Source organism: Lissotriton helveticus, chromosome 6, assembly GCF_964261635.1.
Source record: "Lissotriton helveticus chromosome 6, aLisHel1.1, whole genome shotgun sequence".
Lineage (NCBI taxonomy): Eukaryota > Metazoa > Chordata > Amphibia > Caudata > Salamandridae > Lissotriton > Lissotriton helveticus.
The window spans coordinates 382,665,133-382,681,741 of record NC_136067.1 but is presented as its reverse complement, the minus strand read 5'-3'; the positions used below and the strand labels follow the sequence as shown (position 1 = coordinate 382,681,741).

At 47.1% G+C, this 16,609-nt stretch overlaps 1 protein-coding gene across 1 annotated transcript in view; it reads right to left on the bottom strand.

The window, feature by feature from the left end:
• ADAM17 (ADAM metallopeptidase domain 17) overlaps positions 1–16,609 on the bottom strand; it is a 578,388-nt gene that overhangs the window by 40,907 nt on the left and 520,872 nt on the right. Inside the window, exon 17 of the mRNA XM_078647824.1 lies at positions 11,105–11,193. Within this exon, the coding sequence (XP_078503950.1) occupies positions 11,105–11,193 (89 nt within the window). The remainder of the gene's footprint in view (positions 1–11,104; positions 11,194–16,609) is intronic.

The window sequence follows — 16,609 nt, the reverse complement described above, 5'->3', positions numbered from 1 at the left end:
TGCAGTAGGAGCTCCACGTGAGCGTGGTCTGACAGGGAGATGTCGGAGATAGCAGCAGCCAAAGAGTCTCGGGCTATCTCAAGGGAGGCGAAAAGATGGTCGATTCGGGAGTATGTCCTATGAGAGTGCGAATAGAAGGAGTAGTCCCGGATCCCCGGATTGTGGTAGCGCCACACATCCACAAGTCCCAGGTCCCGTAGCTGTGATTTAAGAGTGGAAGACATTGCTCCCGCTCCATTAAAGAGGGCTCCCGCCCGATCTAGCTCGGGGTCCCAAACAAGATTGAAATCGCCGCCCAGGATCACATTACTATCGCCCGATGGGAACTGCTCCCGCAGGAGTGTCTGGAGGTATTTGTCCTGCGACTGGTTGGGAGCGTAGACACACCCAAGCGTGAACTGCGCACGGCCCAGCTGTACCGTGGCTCGGAGGAAGCGCCCGTCAGCACTTTTGAAAGGTTTCACGGATCCCCGCCTAATGCCAGCCCTGCATAGGATTGCCACCCCCGCTGTCTTGGTGTCAGAGGATGCCCAGAACTGTGTAGGGTATCTAGGGTGGGCCATGCGTTTGGTGTCTCCCCTGAGAAGGTGCGTCTCCTGGAGGAGGATAATGTCAGGGGCGTGGTGTAGGAGGTAGCGCCATACCTGCCGCCGCTTGTTGGGGGAGTTGAGCCCTTTGACGTTGAGAGAGAGGACTTTCAAGGGTGTAGGGATGTTCGCTGTCATAGCACTAAGGGGGAGTAGAGTCGCGCATGTCCCAGTGTAGCAGACCCTCCCGTAGACAGCACAGCGGCAGCCGCTTCTCGCCTCCAGCGCGGCAGCCCCCGCAGTACCCACCCCTCCACCCCACCGCAGGCGCGAGAGGGGCAGTATAAAAGTAAAGTAGGAAGAGGAAAGTGAGAAAAAAGAAGAAAGGCACAAAAAAGAGATCGAATCAAAACAGGCCAACAGGGCCAGCATACAATGTCCCAGGTACCGGACATCCTCTACCCGAGGGTTTGGATGAATCCAGGAATGTCACTTCCTACAGGACAAGGGGAGGAAGCGGAGTTCCGGGCAAGTAGAGCAGAATCAAATCGTCTCAGAGCCCGTCCACCCCGCTGCCCAGAGGTAGTCCGGGGGTGTGTCAGGCTGCGGGATCACTCAGTCCGTTTAGGCGCCAGTGGGGCGCAGGGGCCCTGCGGTGAAGTCCACGACCTGAGGGAGGCAAGGGGCGTCATCTTTTCCGCGAACATTGGAGGTAGGCCATCATGGAGCAGGGAGACACGCTGAGGTGCCTAGAAGGCGAGCGTGTGTACGGGGTAGCTGGAGTCACAGTGGCAACGTTCAATGGTCAGCCGGAGTTGAGGGGCGATCCCCACCCTCAGAACCTGAAGCAGGGGGCTGGGAGGCTCGCTCCTCGCGGTCGCTCTCGAGGGAGCGGATGTGGGCAATGATGTCCTGCTTAGTTTGCGAGGTAGAGAGTGTGTCCACCGGAGGGGACCGCCGTCGTCTGCGCACAGTGGACCATTCAGAGCGTGGAGGAGCCCTCCCCGAGGGGGGAGGGCGCGTCGGGCTGTGATCCGGTGACTCTGGCATGTCCAGTAGTTGTGCCGCCTCTCGGTAGGATCTAAGTGACCTGCGCTTGCCTTCCCATCTGAAGATGAGTGCAAAGGGATGCCCCCATTGGTAAGAGATGTTGAGGGTCCGGAGCTTCTCCGTGATCGGGCGGAAGACTCGCCGTCTGTGGAGTGTGGTGGGGGCCAGGTCCTGGAAGATCTGGATCTTGTGGCCTTCGTAGCGCAGGTCCGGGTTATCCCTAGCCGCCTTCAAGATGGCCTCCTTCTCGGTGAAGTAGTGGAGCCTGGTGACGATGTCGGGCAGGAGACCCGCTTTTCCCCCCGCTCCGAAGACACGGTGCGCGCGGTCCAGGCGCGGTGGGGGGGCGTCCTCTTCACCCCACACCGCTTGCAAGAGTAGGGCCACATAGGCCATGGTATTAGTCCCCTCTTCTCCGAGTGGCACACCCCGTATGCGGAGGTTGTTGCGGCGTCCCCTGTTTTCCAAATCTTCCTGCTTGATCTGGAGCTGGATATGTTGTTCCTCGAGGGTCGCCACTCTCTGCCAAATCTGTTCTAGGTCCTCCGTGCGGGAGTCGACCGTTCTTTCCAGGCCGTCGACGCGATCGCCAAGGTCAGTGACTTCTTTGCGCATTTCTCTGACGCAGGAGTGGACCTCCGTCCTGAGGGACCCAATTTCAGTCTTCAGATCGGCCATAAAGGAGGTCATGAAGGCCTGCGTCACCGGTGGGGAGTCGGGCGGCGGTGGGGGCTTCCCCCCTGGCGGCGCCGAGGGCCCACCGGTGGGTGATGGCGAGCCCGCCTTACCCCACATAGAGGCTACTGACGCCCCTCTGGTCGTCGTGGGTGTGGGGTCCGGTTTACTCCCCCTGCCGCGTGTCATGGTCCACGGGGGCCGCACTCAAATAGGGGAAGTCCAGGCCGTGGAGGGGCCGCCGGAGCTAGGGTGGGCAGCGCACCTGAGAAGATGAGGCAGCGCGGAGGCAGTGGAGGCGGCGGAGAGGTGAGGGCTGCAGAAGGGCCACAGCAGGCCGGGCCGGTGTTCGCAGACGGGGGGCCTCTCGCAGGCTCGTGGTGTGTCTCAGTACCCCGGCGCCGGCCAGACCAGGGCCTCCTCCCAGCGTCGTGCCCAGCCGGTCCCACCGCAGCCGGCAAGGAGTGTCCAGGAGGGTCCCTGCCTCCCAGCGGTGGGGAGTTCAGTGGCAAGGGGCAGCAGGCAGTAGAGATCCCGTAGGGCCCCGTGCGAGTACAGCAGGGTCACCCAGTCCGGGGTCCGCCAGGCGTGGTAGGGTCGAGTCTCGGCGGCAGGGTGGCCAGGGATCGGTTGCTGCAAGGCTGGGGCCCACCAAGGCCCAGGGGTCGCCAATGCACCGCGGTCAGCAGCGCGCCAGGCCGCAGTCCATGTGTCCAGGGCGGCTGGGGGCGTTCAGGCTGGGACCGTCGGTGTGTGGGGTCGGCCCGCCGTCAGAGGTGGGAAGTGGCGGGAAGAGCAAGCGTCGGGTCCCCCGGGAGATGGCAGGCGGGGGGGGGCAGCGCGCTGCAGCTCACCGTCTGGGCCCAGGACGGGCGATGAAGTTCCGACCAGGATTCGGGGGCCGCCGGCAATCTCACGGGTCAGGGCCTGGGTTTCCCGCCAAGGCCGGGGGCTCAGGTAGGAGCGGCGTCCGGGCCGCCGCTGTGCCTCCCGCTGGTGGCAGCCCGGCAGTCCGGCTCCAGCAGCTCCGGCGCGGCTCCGCCGGCGACAGACCGGGTCCGCTGCACCCGCACGGCCACAGGTGAGGCCAGGAGTGTTCCGGTGTCCCCTCTGGGCCGCAGTGTCGGTCTCCTCCCCAGGGGCTCGTCCCGACACCACAGCAGCAGCCTCAGGGCAAGATGGCGGTCTGCGACCGTTGGTGAAATCCCCGCCGGCTGGCGGTGTGGCCGCAGGAGCTTTCGCGGCCGCGCCTCTCCGTCAAAGAGGGGCACCAGCAGGGACCGTGATGTGTGGGGGTCCCCCGGAGTGATCACCCCCCGAAGACTACGCTGAAGCAGGCGAATTAAAGCAGCGGGGCGACGGAGCTCAAGTGAGACACGTCTGCTCACATCGCCGCCGTAGCCACCGTTTTGCTTCTAGAATTTTTAACAAAAAGAATGGAAGGAGATCATCGTCAACAAGACAACGTGCAGTGCACATTGCATCCCCAAGTTTTGCAGTATTGTGTTGCGAAGTTAGGGTTGGAAGAACCCTTGGTTCCTCGCCCACAAGTTCAAACTGAGATAATAGCCGTACCTTTTTATAGATGTTACTTCTGGGCCATCATATTGGCCAGACAATACCGCGCCTTCGGTTCTCTACAGTACGGGGATCAACCCTTTCGTGGTGCCCGAGGACAGTTTTCACATTTTATTCCAAGAGGTTCTAGCCAGTATCTGGTATACAACTGTATTATTCGACTCTAAATCGTATACAGGAAGTCGTTTTTCCAGGAAACTACGACTTACTTTAGAGCCCACCCTTAGTCCATTCCAAGTGGGATAAGGCTGGAATATCTCTGGGATTTAATTTGGTCACCGATGCCATTTATCTGTGGGGAATTCTAATTGTGATGCCATAAGGGCATGCTCTAGAATTTGGCTATTTCTTTTCTGCTACGTCTTCATAGTGACCGCATTCACCTCATCTACGTGAGTCATTCTCAAATTGACTTATGGATACATCAGGGACCGTCGGAGTGGTTCTGAATCTAATAAGGAGTTAGGTTTTTTCCTCTCAGTTCCTCATCAACTAGCTGGTCAGAAATGTAGCGCCGGATTTTTTTGTCATCTCTGCGCAAAATTTTTCAAATGTTGTACCTCAAAAGGTTTTTCAAATGTTACTGCCAGAGGACCTGACAAGTGCACTCGACCTCCAGAGTGTCAAGGTTCAGGTGCCAATCCTTCCACAGCACGGGACGTGGCTGCTCTTTCCTCTAAGTTATAATCATTTTCTATCACAGGCCTATCTTTTTAGGACTCTCGGTCCACTCCACGTGATTCTTATCTAGATTCTGGCAGCCTATCTGTGTCTGCAATACATACGCATTCATCATTTCTGAGACAAGTTTATTTAAGAAGGATCACTCTTCTTAATAAGCAATCCAGTGCTTCCAGACTTTGCAGTCACTGTTTCAATGCCTGTTTTTTATCAATATACCATGTCAAGTCCTAATTATTCCTAGTTACGACACAGGATTTTCTAGGAACAACAATCAATGCAAATCCAGCAAGGGTGTTTTGTCTCTTGCGAATGAGAAGCCTGCAGCTCTTTCTTGCTGTTTCTTTTACGTACATTACAGCCTATTTCATTAGATTCTCGAAATTTCAACTGGCCATGACCTCCACCTGCATCCTGTTGGTGTCCTTCTGCACAGGATAAAGCTGCTAAAGCAACTGCATAAGCAGTGGTTTCAGGTCTCTGATTCATCTTAGGATCTCATTACAATCACTCCTCGATGCGAGAGGTTTTTTCTTGGGTGAATCCAAGACAGAAATTTGTACACAAGGTGTGTTTTTTCCTTCAAAAAGTTTTACATTGCACAATCACCATAGACGCATCCCTCGGGAATTGGGGAGCACTCTTTTAGGGGCTGAAGGTCTACGGGAAATGGAGCCCTCATATAAGGGGCTTGGTACATCACTCTGCTGAGCGAAGAGCCATATTCCTTGTCCTCCAATTTTGTTACGCAATACTTTCAAGGAGACAACTGTACTGTGGAGCATAGACAATACAACTGGTATGCACTATGTCACTAAACACAAGGGGCTAGATCAGCTTTGTTGCCTCAGGAAGCCTGTGATCCATGGGCATGAGCGATACAACGCACACTCAACTTTCTGGCGATTGCATGTTCCTGGTACAAGAAACAGTCTGGCAGGCACTCTCAGCAGGACGACAATTTCCACTCTCGAGTGAGTTTTCTTCTACGGACGGTGGATTCAAATTTCGGCAGAGGGGTGCATCCAGATCTGGTCTTTTCGCGACCAAGAGGAACAGCACATACTGGTTCTTTTCAAGTTGGCATCCCCACAAGGATTTACAGGGATATGCGTTTGTCGTCCAACTGATCTCAATCTGCTTCCATTTTCCACCGATACCTTTGGGTCTCAAAGTTCTGCGGAAGAACAAGATAGAGTGGTGTTGAGGGTTCCTCTTTACCCCTGATGGCTTCACCAAGACTGGTTTACTGAGTTTCTCTTTTTGCCAGTCGGAGTGCGAATCAATTCGGTCGTGTCCACCTCCGGATCTATTTTTCTTCCAGAGCGGCCAGGTTTATCACCCGGAACAGCCATTTTTGAGGTCAGCGGCCTGATTACCTTTGGTTCGCCCATCTAAACATCCCTGCGGTTTGCAAGGAAGTGTTAGCCATAACAGGGACAAGGTCTCAAATGGAAATGTTTTTTGCGGTATCTGATATTGTTCGGTTGTACTTCATCCTTTTACTAGGATTGCCTCATGCAACTCTACTAGTTTTTTACTGGCAGCAGCTCCAGATGCCGACGAGATGGGACCACATCTTTTTATTCTTCAAAAAATATAAATCAATCCTCCAAAGGAATTTTCAGAATGTTTTTTCTACGCCAGTTCGTCCATTACCATCGAGACATCTCAATGTGGTCATAGCGCAGTTCATGTGCTATCCTTTGAACCTATCCTCAGTGATGATCTAAGATGACTTAGAAAGGTGTCATTTTCTTTTTTATTGGCTTTGACATTCCTCTATTAGAGTCAGTTAGGTTCAGGTCTTATCGATTCTTTAGCCTTTTCATACAGTTCACGATAACTCTGTGCGGATTATACAGCAATTCTTCAAAGGATTGTTTCGTATGTTTCCGCCGGTGCGGAAACCTCCTCCTACATGGCATCTGAATGTCGTACTAACTCAGCTCATGCGAGCCGATCCATAAGGTGGACCTGAAATTTGTAACATGGAAAGTGTCATTGTTACTAGCTTTAACATCTGCTAGAAGGGTTAGCGATATTCAGGCATTCACATCTAAATCGCCTTTCATCCAATTTACCACTGACTCGGTAGTACTACGTACTAATCCAACGTACATGCCAAAAGTGCCTTTGGATTTTCATCTGAATGAGCCGGTTGTTCTCAAGACATTCTTTCCAACCCCACAGTCTCCGGCTGAACGAGCACTGCATTCGTTGGATATTAAGAGATGCCTCAAGTTTTACCTATCAAGAACCTCTACCATCCGCAAGACAGACCAGCTGTTCGTGGCTTATGGGCGGCAACGCCAGGGCTGTGCAGTTTCAAAACAGACCATTGCTAGATGGGTCTCCTCTACAATTGGACTTTGTCATCAGCAGGCTGGTAGACCCTTACAGGCCTTGCCTAGAGCACATTCTACAAGGGCGGTTAGCTCTTCCACTGCCCTTTTTGCTGGTGTGCCTCTTCGACAGATCTGCAGAGCTGCTACGTGGTCTAGCAGGCACACCTTTACTAGATACTACTGTCTAGATTCAACAGACGACGCAGATGCTTCGGTTGGAAGAGCAGTGCTGCGTTATCTTTTCAAATAAGGTGAGCCTCTGTTTCCTCCTCCTCCTCCTATATGCTCTTTAGACGTTCTTTCAGATTCGATGCTTATGGTATAACTGGTATTCTGTTATATATATATGTATATATATCTGCATTTGATACTCTGACGTCTACGAGCCTTATGTTAGGAGTACTGCTTACTATTCTGATTCAGGCATGTGAATCTATGAAAGACACCCCTAATACTGGAGAAGAACAATAGTTACTTACCTGTAAACAGGTGGTTCTCCAGTATTGGTGTCTTTCATAGATTCACATGCAACCCGCCCGCCTCCCCCCAGAGACTCACTCAGGCATTTTAGGGTTTCACTCCCGTGCGAGAAAATCTGAGAGCCTGAGCCTCTGGGGCGGACATTCTGGTGGGTGCTGTCGCCTGATTGGCCGCAGTTTGGACTAATACATAACGACTAGGATAGTCACTAATGTGGAAGTTTTTTCTACTGTAGCTGGTGCTACTTTACTTCCTGGTTTGGTATCTCTGATATTTGCTATAAGTTTTATGGCATTTATTGCTTTTATATATACCGTGGGACTCCCACTCCGACGACGGGGAATGATTCAGGCATGTGAATCTATGAAAGACACCAATACTGGAGAACCACCTGTTTACAGGTAAGTAACTATTGTTCTTTTTGAATGTACTGAAATCATATTGCTTAAGTAATCTCTTTTTTAGCAAACTATGTTTTATGTACTTTTTTCTCTTATTCGTGGTATATGGTTTTAATGAAAACGTACACAATAAAAATGTAATTCAAAATTCACGTCTGCTCCAAAGAACTAATAAAAAGGCTGGCCTTAAGAGAGCTGTTTTTTGTTCACATATTTCTTCTTCTAGTAATCTATGTGCATTCCTCTTGAGCTGATGTTCATCTGTGTGGTGCACTGGTTCTGTGTTTGAAGGAACGAGCGCTGCGTAGCATGAGCATGCGCTGGTGGGGTCCTAGAAGGCATTCATGGTGTAGGTAGCCTTCGGGTGGGGCTTTTAGCAGCACTGATAGAGACAGCGCCACAAACCACTAAATTGGAGAAAACAGATGAGGTGGAGAGGTGTCGGAGAGTGCTGGATTGGCGCCAAACAACATAGGCACTGGCGGAAAAGGCATGAACATTCCACATGATCCCACAGGGAGCAGAAGGTGCACCTGAGAGGTTCCCTGCACTGAAAAAGATCTCAAACATGGTGTTGAGAAATGCCACCAGGTTTGAGCCTGGAGCTGGAAAATTGTGGATGGTCGGCATCGGCGCTTAAGGACTCTCACGTTAGGCCGCTACAGCCACTGGTTTCAGGGGAGGCGCCAGAAAGAATCTGCCGGTGGCTGAGAATGCTAAAGGCATACTAACTCCAGCTGCAAGGATGAAGATCCTGTGGGAGTCCGGTGAGATCGAGGTAACTTACCTTTCATGCAGTGTTTCTTGTGCCTGCTCGAAAAATGGGAACTCCCATCCTCTGGATTAACACTGGACCTGATTGTCGTAACAGGCCTGTGCCATAAAAAATGTGGCTTAGCTCTTTTTAATTGCCTTTGGGGTGCATACTGTTGCAGGATTTAAATAACGTGGACTTGTGATATAACCCCAGGAACCACAGGCAAGTAGGGTGAGAGTTTGTAATGGACATCTGTCCCTCACGGCCCTACGGGGTCTCACAGCCTGATTGCTTTACGGGAGTCATTCATAGCACTACATAAAATAAAACAAATTTGAGGAACTGATACACAAAAAAATAAAATAGATTGGGACAAAGAACTGCATCGAAGGTGCGGAAGAAAGGGAACCAATGCTGTGGTGACACGCTGTGGTGACATCACCGGACATCAATTCTAGCGTGGATACAGAGCCAATGCCTCCTCTACCTGCATCGAGAGCTTTGGAGTTTCTGGATCTTACCTGACGCCTGTGATTATTTAGCAGGTAAGGTACCTAAAGGTAGAAGTACCAATCAGAAACAAGCCTTATGCTTTCCTCATCTGTTTTAATAAATAGATCTCGGGTGATGGAAGAGAAGGTAACGTCTCACTATATCACTCCGGAACAGTGGATCTTTGAAGCAGTAGCAGCATTGGGCCAGACATGAAACTCACTCACTGTAAGCCATTGGAGAGCAAATGAAATGTGGTCACTTTTCCATTGTCCATCAACAAATTAGCTGCTTTATTTAAAAAAAAGCTGGAGCTTGCCAATTGCAATGAAAACATAGCATGGTACTGAATGTTTCAGTCGTCTAGAAAAAAAGTCAGTGGTAGCTACTACGGTTTGACTTGAATAAGGAAGGAAGAGTTAAAAACTATATGGCATAAAAAAGGTGCTGGCCATAGCTTCTGCTTCAGAGCCAAAAGGAACGCAATGTAGGATTTAAAACCAAAGTTTTTCTAGGCTTAACATTAGCCCATGGTGCAAGGTCAAAACCAAGAACACCAAAACCATTCACTGTTGACCTTAAGGATCCTCTGCCCTTAAGGATCGGCTCAGTCTTTTTAGAATATAGTTTTAAAATACAATACTCCATCCAGCTAGCCCCAGGAGACATGCAGTTCTGTAATAGAGTAGAAATTTACATCTGATCCTTGTTACTTATGACAAAGACTAGGGTAGCAATGGCATACATACTGAGAAAATAATGAAAGAATCAACAGATTTGCAAAAAGCCACATGCAAATGTATATGCCATGGAACACTTGATAATGCTGAACATTATTACAAAAAGAGTTAGAATTTTACAAAGAGAAAACTTCATACAGTCCAGGATCAAAGCATGGAAACTGGGGCATCGTGATAAATATGGCTCCTACATCAAATGGGACATGCACATAGATGCTGCTACCATGGGCCTCTATATACTGCTTATCCAGAATGAGACAGAGCTTATTCAGTTCTACCCTCTTACCAAAATGTCATCTACAAAATATCTCCTTCTATTAGCTATGGGCTCTGACACACCGACTAATATCAAGCTGCTATGAAATGGACATTAAGAAGATATTTTCAGCAGATGGTCGATTGGAAAAATGTTTTGATTATCACAAGAAATATCTATTGCCAGGAACTGGGTAAACATCTGCAAAAAAGTATGAGTCAACGTAGAACAAGATTAAACTATTAGGCTTCAGAGTTTCTTTGTCACTTGGAATCAGAAGGTGGTGTTTGGGTCTTCCCTTAAAAAGGACACAGTAAACACAGCAGACTAAACTGCGTCTTGTGGCTTAAATTGAAGGTGATATTACAATACAACACCTGACTACACCATCAAAAGGAATTGTTTAAAGTCTGCTTCGGTTATGACATAGCTCAAATCTTTAACCACTACAGTAAGTGATCAGCACAGTGAGCTCTCTTTCCATAACTAAAGGGTAACACAGCAATGCATTAAAGCTTTGCACGCAATACCAATCTGATGAATATGCCTTCTTTTCCCGCTTTCCCTCAGCCCGCATGTTGTTACAACAACCGCGTTGTAACAAAGCAATACCACTACCCCGCAAGTCGATACAACAACTTGCGGAGGGGGGCGCTGGATGTTGGAATAGTATAATTTACTATTCCCACTCCAGTCTGTGCGGACAGTAGGGAAAGTGTTGGATTTTAACTCCAACACCTTCTCCCCTCCTCCACAAGTCGTTGTAACGACTTGCGGGGTAATGGTATTGCGTTGTTACACCGCGGTCATTGTAACAACCGCGTTGTGACAACATGCAGGGTGACGGATGAGGGGTGACTGATGTTTACCCAATCTGATATGTAATCATATATTCTGTATAGATGAATTTGTATTCATGTTAGAATAATAAAAGTAAATAGATAGGGCAGCAAAACACTAAAAGTTCTGCATCCTTGCTACATAACATGTATAGATCATTTTACAGGATAAACATACTAACATTTGTGCAATTTCTCCAAACTTGAGGCTCGATAAAAATCCAGATTAAAACGTATTGCCTCTAATTTTGACTTGATCATTTCACAAAAGGTTACTTACCACACAATGTACAAGAATGCTGAGTGGAATCCAAAACAGAAGTGAGAACACTATGACAGAGCCAACTATGTTATCCGCTAAAAACTTTCCTGTTAGAAGTTAATGATAAGAAAAGAAAATCAACAGCAGGCAAAAACAGTAGTACATATTTGATGTCTTGACAACACAGTTTCATCAGTATATTTGAATACAGGTTTATAAATATGCACTTTATAGTTTAATAATGAACACATATAACATTTATGTTGTCCTGCCCTCTAACCTGATCGCCACATAAAAGTTTCCCATAACTGGATTAAGGAATGTAATTGAGAACAGGGTGTTGAAGTTATTATCTGCTCCTATGTCGAGAAACGGAGGACAAAACTACATGCTATTCCACCTGCTTATATAAATATGTGTGAATATTAGTGTTGATAAACTTTCTAAAAGGCTCCTCATTTGGTCACTTGTTACCCTAAATTCGAATAAGAGAATATTTCCTCTTTAGAAATCCATCCCTGCCATCTTTTCAGTCAGAGGTAGTAAAATGTAATGGAATTAATTAGTTTTTTATTAATTATCAGGTTTGTATTTTGCTGTTTGATGCCTTTTGGTTACTTCTGAGGATTGATAACATCCAGTTTCATGAAAAACAAGATGCAAAGACCGTTCTTGTCTGGCCGAGTGGGCACTGCAGTTCAATGTATTTTGGAGGTGCCACTTAAGCAGCGACGACCTTCTAAAAGGCAAGCCTGAATAGTTCTGTCTAAAAATATTTCCTGAATCGTAAATCGTCTGGTTCAGGTCTTTGAGAGGGGCTAGAGCATTCCATTGTTTAGGGCCGACCACTCTAAGGGATCTTCCCCTATGTTTCGATATCTCTCAAAAGATCGCTAATGGATCGGGTGGGTAGATGCAGATCCGAGGTGTCTAGCTTGATTGTAGTGAGAGGTCAGTTTCTGCATGTAACTAAGCCTTTGCCGCCCCAGTAGGCCTTCTGAAAGGTGCAAAGGATTTTGAATGTCATCCTGGCATACAATGGAAGACTGTGAAAAGCCTTCAGGGCAAGCTTACCGTGTTCGTACTTGCAAAGATTCAAGAACAATTGTGGCTTGTGGTACAGTTGGTTTCGACAGAGTGCATCTTTCTCTATACTCATTACTGTACTTTTCAATTTGGCTTGATTCTAATAGCCTGAATGCTCCCACAATAAGAATCTTGTTGTCCGTTGTCACTCGTGTTTGCACCTGAAAGAACATTTGGATTTAATATCTACTATTCAAGCACTAATTTAGAATTCTTTCTGCTCCTTGATGGCTGTCTTCTTTCCAACAGTAGTAGTAATTATTTTTCCTCCTTGTTTAAGACACTCAGAATTTACAGTTATTTTCTTTTTGCTTCTTGTCCCTACCTTAGCATGGCTAATATGTTCCCGTTTCAAATAAATATTTTCAGAGAGGGCAGGATGACCAGATTTGCTTACTTGATTAGTTAATTCTTTTAAACATAGTTTACAATCTGAACACTTTGAAGTGATGGAATCACAAAGGAAGTGCTTTATCAGAATGTAGGGAAATAATATTGGGCAATTCCAGTGCAAAACTGCAATTATTTGACATTAACATTTTCGTGCAAGTTCTGACCAGTCATGACGTACACAAGCTGGATTAGAGGCTTTAAACCCATCCTACTCAATATTTACACACCTACTTTAACCGACACAAACACTGACACTTCTAGAGGACATTTTCTGAAGACAACATAGCAAGCAAGATGAATGCTAGCCTTCTTTTTATTTGTGTGAAATTTTATGAGAACCTTTTGTTTCTGATTTTAAATAATTACTCTCTTCTTTTTGTTTTCACACTTGCAAAGATATAGCTCGAGGATAATATACACATAATAAAAATTTCATCATAGTGTGCACTTCCCTCAGGTGGATCTCAAAGTGAAACATGAATCAAACAACAAATCATATAACATTTACACAGTGGTGGTATACGAGTCCTATGTGATGTAGTCTTCTTCACTTAGCAGCGCAGTTCACTTAATTCCAGAAGTGCATTGTGTACCTTATTTAGAGTCCAACCAAAGCCAGTCAGTATGGGACGTACTGGATCCTCCCCAACAAGATTTCTTTCATGAACTATATTCTTAGTTAAGGATGCCCTCATGTAAAACCTCCAATGCAGATACTCCAAAGTAATATACATGGCATGATCTTAAGCCCCTCAAATCTTTCGCTCCCATCCACCTCCTGATTATTATTTAGGGTGGTCTTTTCTGTCATAGTTTTAAATTCTAACAGTAATTCATCTCAAGTATGACACATTTATGCTCCCTTTAAACCCTCCCTCCTTTCCACATGAAGCAGAGCCGATCTATTCCAGCCCATTTCAACACATCAGTCTTTCAAAGGCATGGGATGACTTCCAGGCCAAGCAAAGCCTCTTTCTGTCAACAAGAGGACCAGATCAATGGAAAATGCTACTTACCAGTGTTCATCTGGTCTTGGCATGTAGGGCTGCAGATCCACACACTAGTGCATAGATCGCCATCTGGTGGTGGGCCTGGATGATTACACTTTGTTGTTGTCTTGGAAGAGTCTTTGTCAGGTAGAGGACTCCTCCTGTGGAGCATAATGCGCATGGGCATCGACTCCATCTTCAGATTGTTTTTCGCCATTCGGAAAATGATGGAGTTGTATGAGAACAGAAAAAGATATGTATAGTGTATCTAATTAAGATATTACTGGAACAGATATAGGTAGCCGGAGAGGCGGGTGGGCTTGTGTGGATCTGCAGCCCTACATGCCAAGAACAGATGCATACTGGTACGTAGCATTTTCCATTCGAGGCATATGGGCTGCAGATCACACACACTAGTGCATAGATTGCATAGCAGTTCTCTCCCTTAGCGGCGACCAAAAGTATATGTTGCAGTAGTTTGAAATAGTGTTTTGAGTACAGCCTGGCTCACACTAGCTTGTTGTTTTGCTTGTACATCTACACAGTAGTGCTTTGTGAATGTGTGCGGTGTAGACCATGTAGCTGCTTTGCAGATATCATCTAAGGGAATATTTCCTAAAAATGCCATAGATGCCCCTAGTTTACGGGTGGAATGAGCCCTATGGGGAATGGATAGAGTGCGTTTTGCCTTTCGGTAACAAATTTGAATGAATTTGACAATCCACCTTGCAATCCCAGTTTTTGAAATGGGATTACCTTTATGTGGAGGAGAAAAGGACACAAACAACTGTTTTGTTTTACGAAATGGCTTTGTCCAATGAATATAGTAGAGCAGAGCTCTTTTGATATCTAATGTATGGAGAGCTCTTTCAGCAACTGTCTGGGGTTGAGAGAAGAATACTGGCAACTCAATAGACTGATTGAGATGGAACGGTGAAATGACTTTTGGAAGGAATTTGGGGTTTGTCTTTAGAACCACTTTGTTGTGATGGAGTTGTAGAAATGGTTCCTGAATTGTTAATGCCTGGATCTCAACTCTTCTGAGTGAGGTGATCGCAATTAAAAAGGCATCAATTACAAAGGCAACTTTCCATGAAAGGAACTGTAATTCACACTTATGCAAGGGTTCAAATGGAGGACCCATAAGTCTAGTGAGAACAATGTTTAGATTCCATACAGGGGATGGTGGTACCCTGGGAGGAATTATTCTTTTGAGTCCTTCCATGAATGCTTTGATGGCAGGTACTCTGAATAATGACAGATGTTGTCTGTTTTGATGGTAAGCTGCTATAGCAGCAAGATGTAACCTGATTAAGGAGTATGCTAAACTACATCTTTGTAGATGGAGCAGGTAACATATGATGTTTTGGATGGAAACATCTAGTGGGTAATGTTGTTATTTGTTCAATACACAACAAACCTTTTCCACTTGGCTGCATAGCATGCCCTAGTGGTGAGACGCCTAGCTTCTTTTATAACATTCATCCAATCAGGCGAAAGATTGAGATATCCAAATTCTAAGACCTCAGGAGCTAAATCGCTAGGTTGAGCTGCATTGTGTCGGGATGCATGATCTCTCCATGATTATGTCAGTAGGTGTGGAGAGAGTTTTCATTTTTTATGTGGTACTACTGAGAACTCCAGTAGCGTGATGTACCACGTTGTCTTGCTCACGTTGGTGCAATGAGAATCAATCTGAGGGAGTGTTGCTGTAACTTGCGCACCACTAACGGAATCAGTGGGAAAGCGGAAAAGCGTACGCAAATCTGTTTGACCAACTCATCCATACTGCATTGCCTTTGGACAATGGGTGTGGATACCTGGCGGCGAAGCTCGGGCATTTGGAGTTGAGGTGTGTGGCGAACAGATCTAGGTCTGGTTGGTCCCATTTGTGAAAGAAAGGCTGAAAAACTTGAGGATGAAGTTCCCACTTGTGTATCTGTTGTCTTTGACGACTTAACAGATCCGCAACTTGATTGTGAACTCCTGGTAGATGCTCTGCTAAGAGAAAGATTTTTTGAGGAATGGCCCACCTTCATATGCTCTGCACCAGCCGGGAGAGCTGTAAGGAGTGTGTTCCTCCCTGTTTTTGGATGTAGTACATGGCTGTCATATTGTCTGTGCGGACTAATACAGCCTTGCCTGACAGGTAATGTTGGAATTACTTTAGAGCTAGAAAAATGGCTAGCAACTCCAGATGGTTTATGTGGAGTAGCTTTTGTTGTGGTGTCCACGTGCCCTGTACTGTGTGCTCTGCTAAATAAGCTCCCCATCCTGTAAGGGATGCGTCTGTGGTTAGCACCACTTGTGGAACTGGCTCTATGAACGGCCGGCCCTTGGAAAGGTTTTTGGTGTTCCACCACTGCAGAGAGCAATGTGTCCGGTCGTCCACCACCACCAGATCTGTTAATTGTTGTTGAGCCTGGTTCCACTGGCTTGCCAAGCACTCTTGCAGGGGTGCATTTGGAGTCTTGCGTGTGGCACTATGAAGATGCAAGATGCCATCATTCCAATTAATTGCATGAACACTCGAGCTGGTAGTGAGTGTTGTGGTCGAAATTTTTGTATAAGAGCTTGAAAACTTTGTATCCTTGCTGGATTGGGTAATGCAAGTGCTTTGGAGGTATCTATTGTGGCCCCCAGATACTGTTGAGACAGGGATGGTTGGAGATGTGACTTTGTTTGATTTATCATGAATCCGAGCTTGTGTAGCAGGTGAATGGTCTGATGTGTGTGCTGCACACACTGGTGGTATGACTTGGCTTTTATTAGCCAATCGTCGAGGTACGGGAAGACATGGATGTTGTACTTTCTTAAGTGTGCTGCTACTACTGTGAGACACTTTGTGAACACTCTAGGTACAGTAGTTACGCCGAAAGGAAGTAACTTGAACTGGTAATATTGCCCGTCCAGTATGACCCGAAGGTACTTTCTGTGAGCTTGGTGGATGGGAACGTGGAAGTAGGCGTCCTTGAGATCTAGGGTGGCAAGGAAGTCGCTTTGTTTTAACAGAGGAAGGACCTGCTGTAATGTGACCAAATGGAAGTGGTCGGAT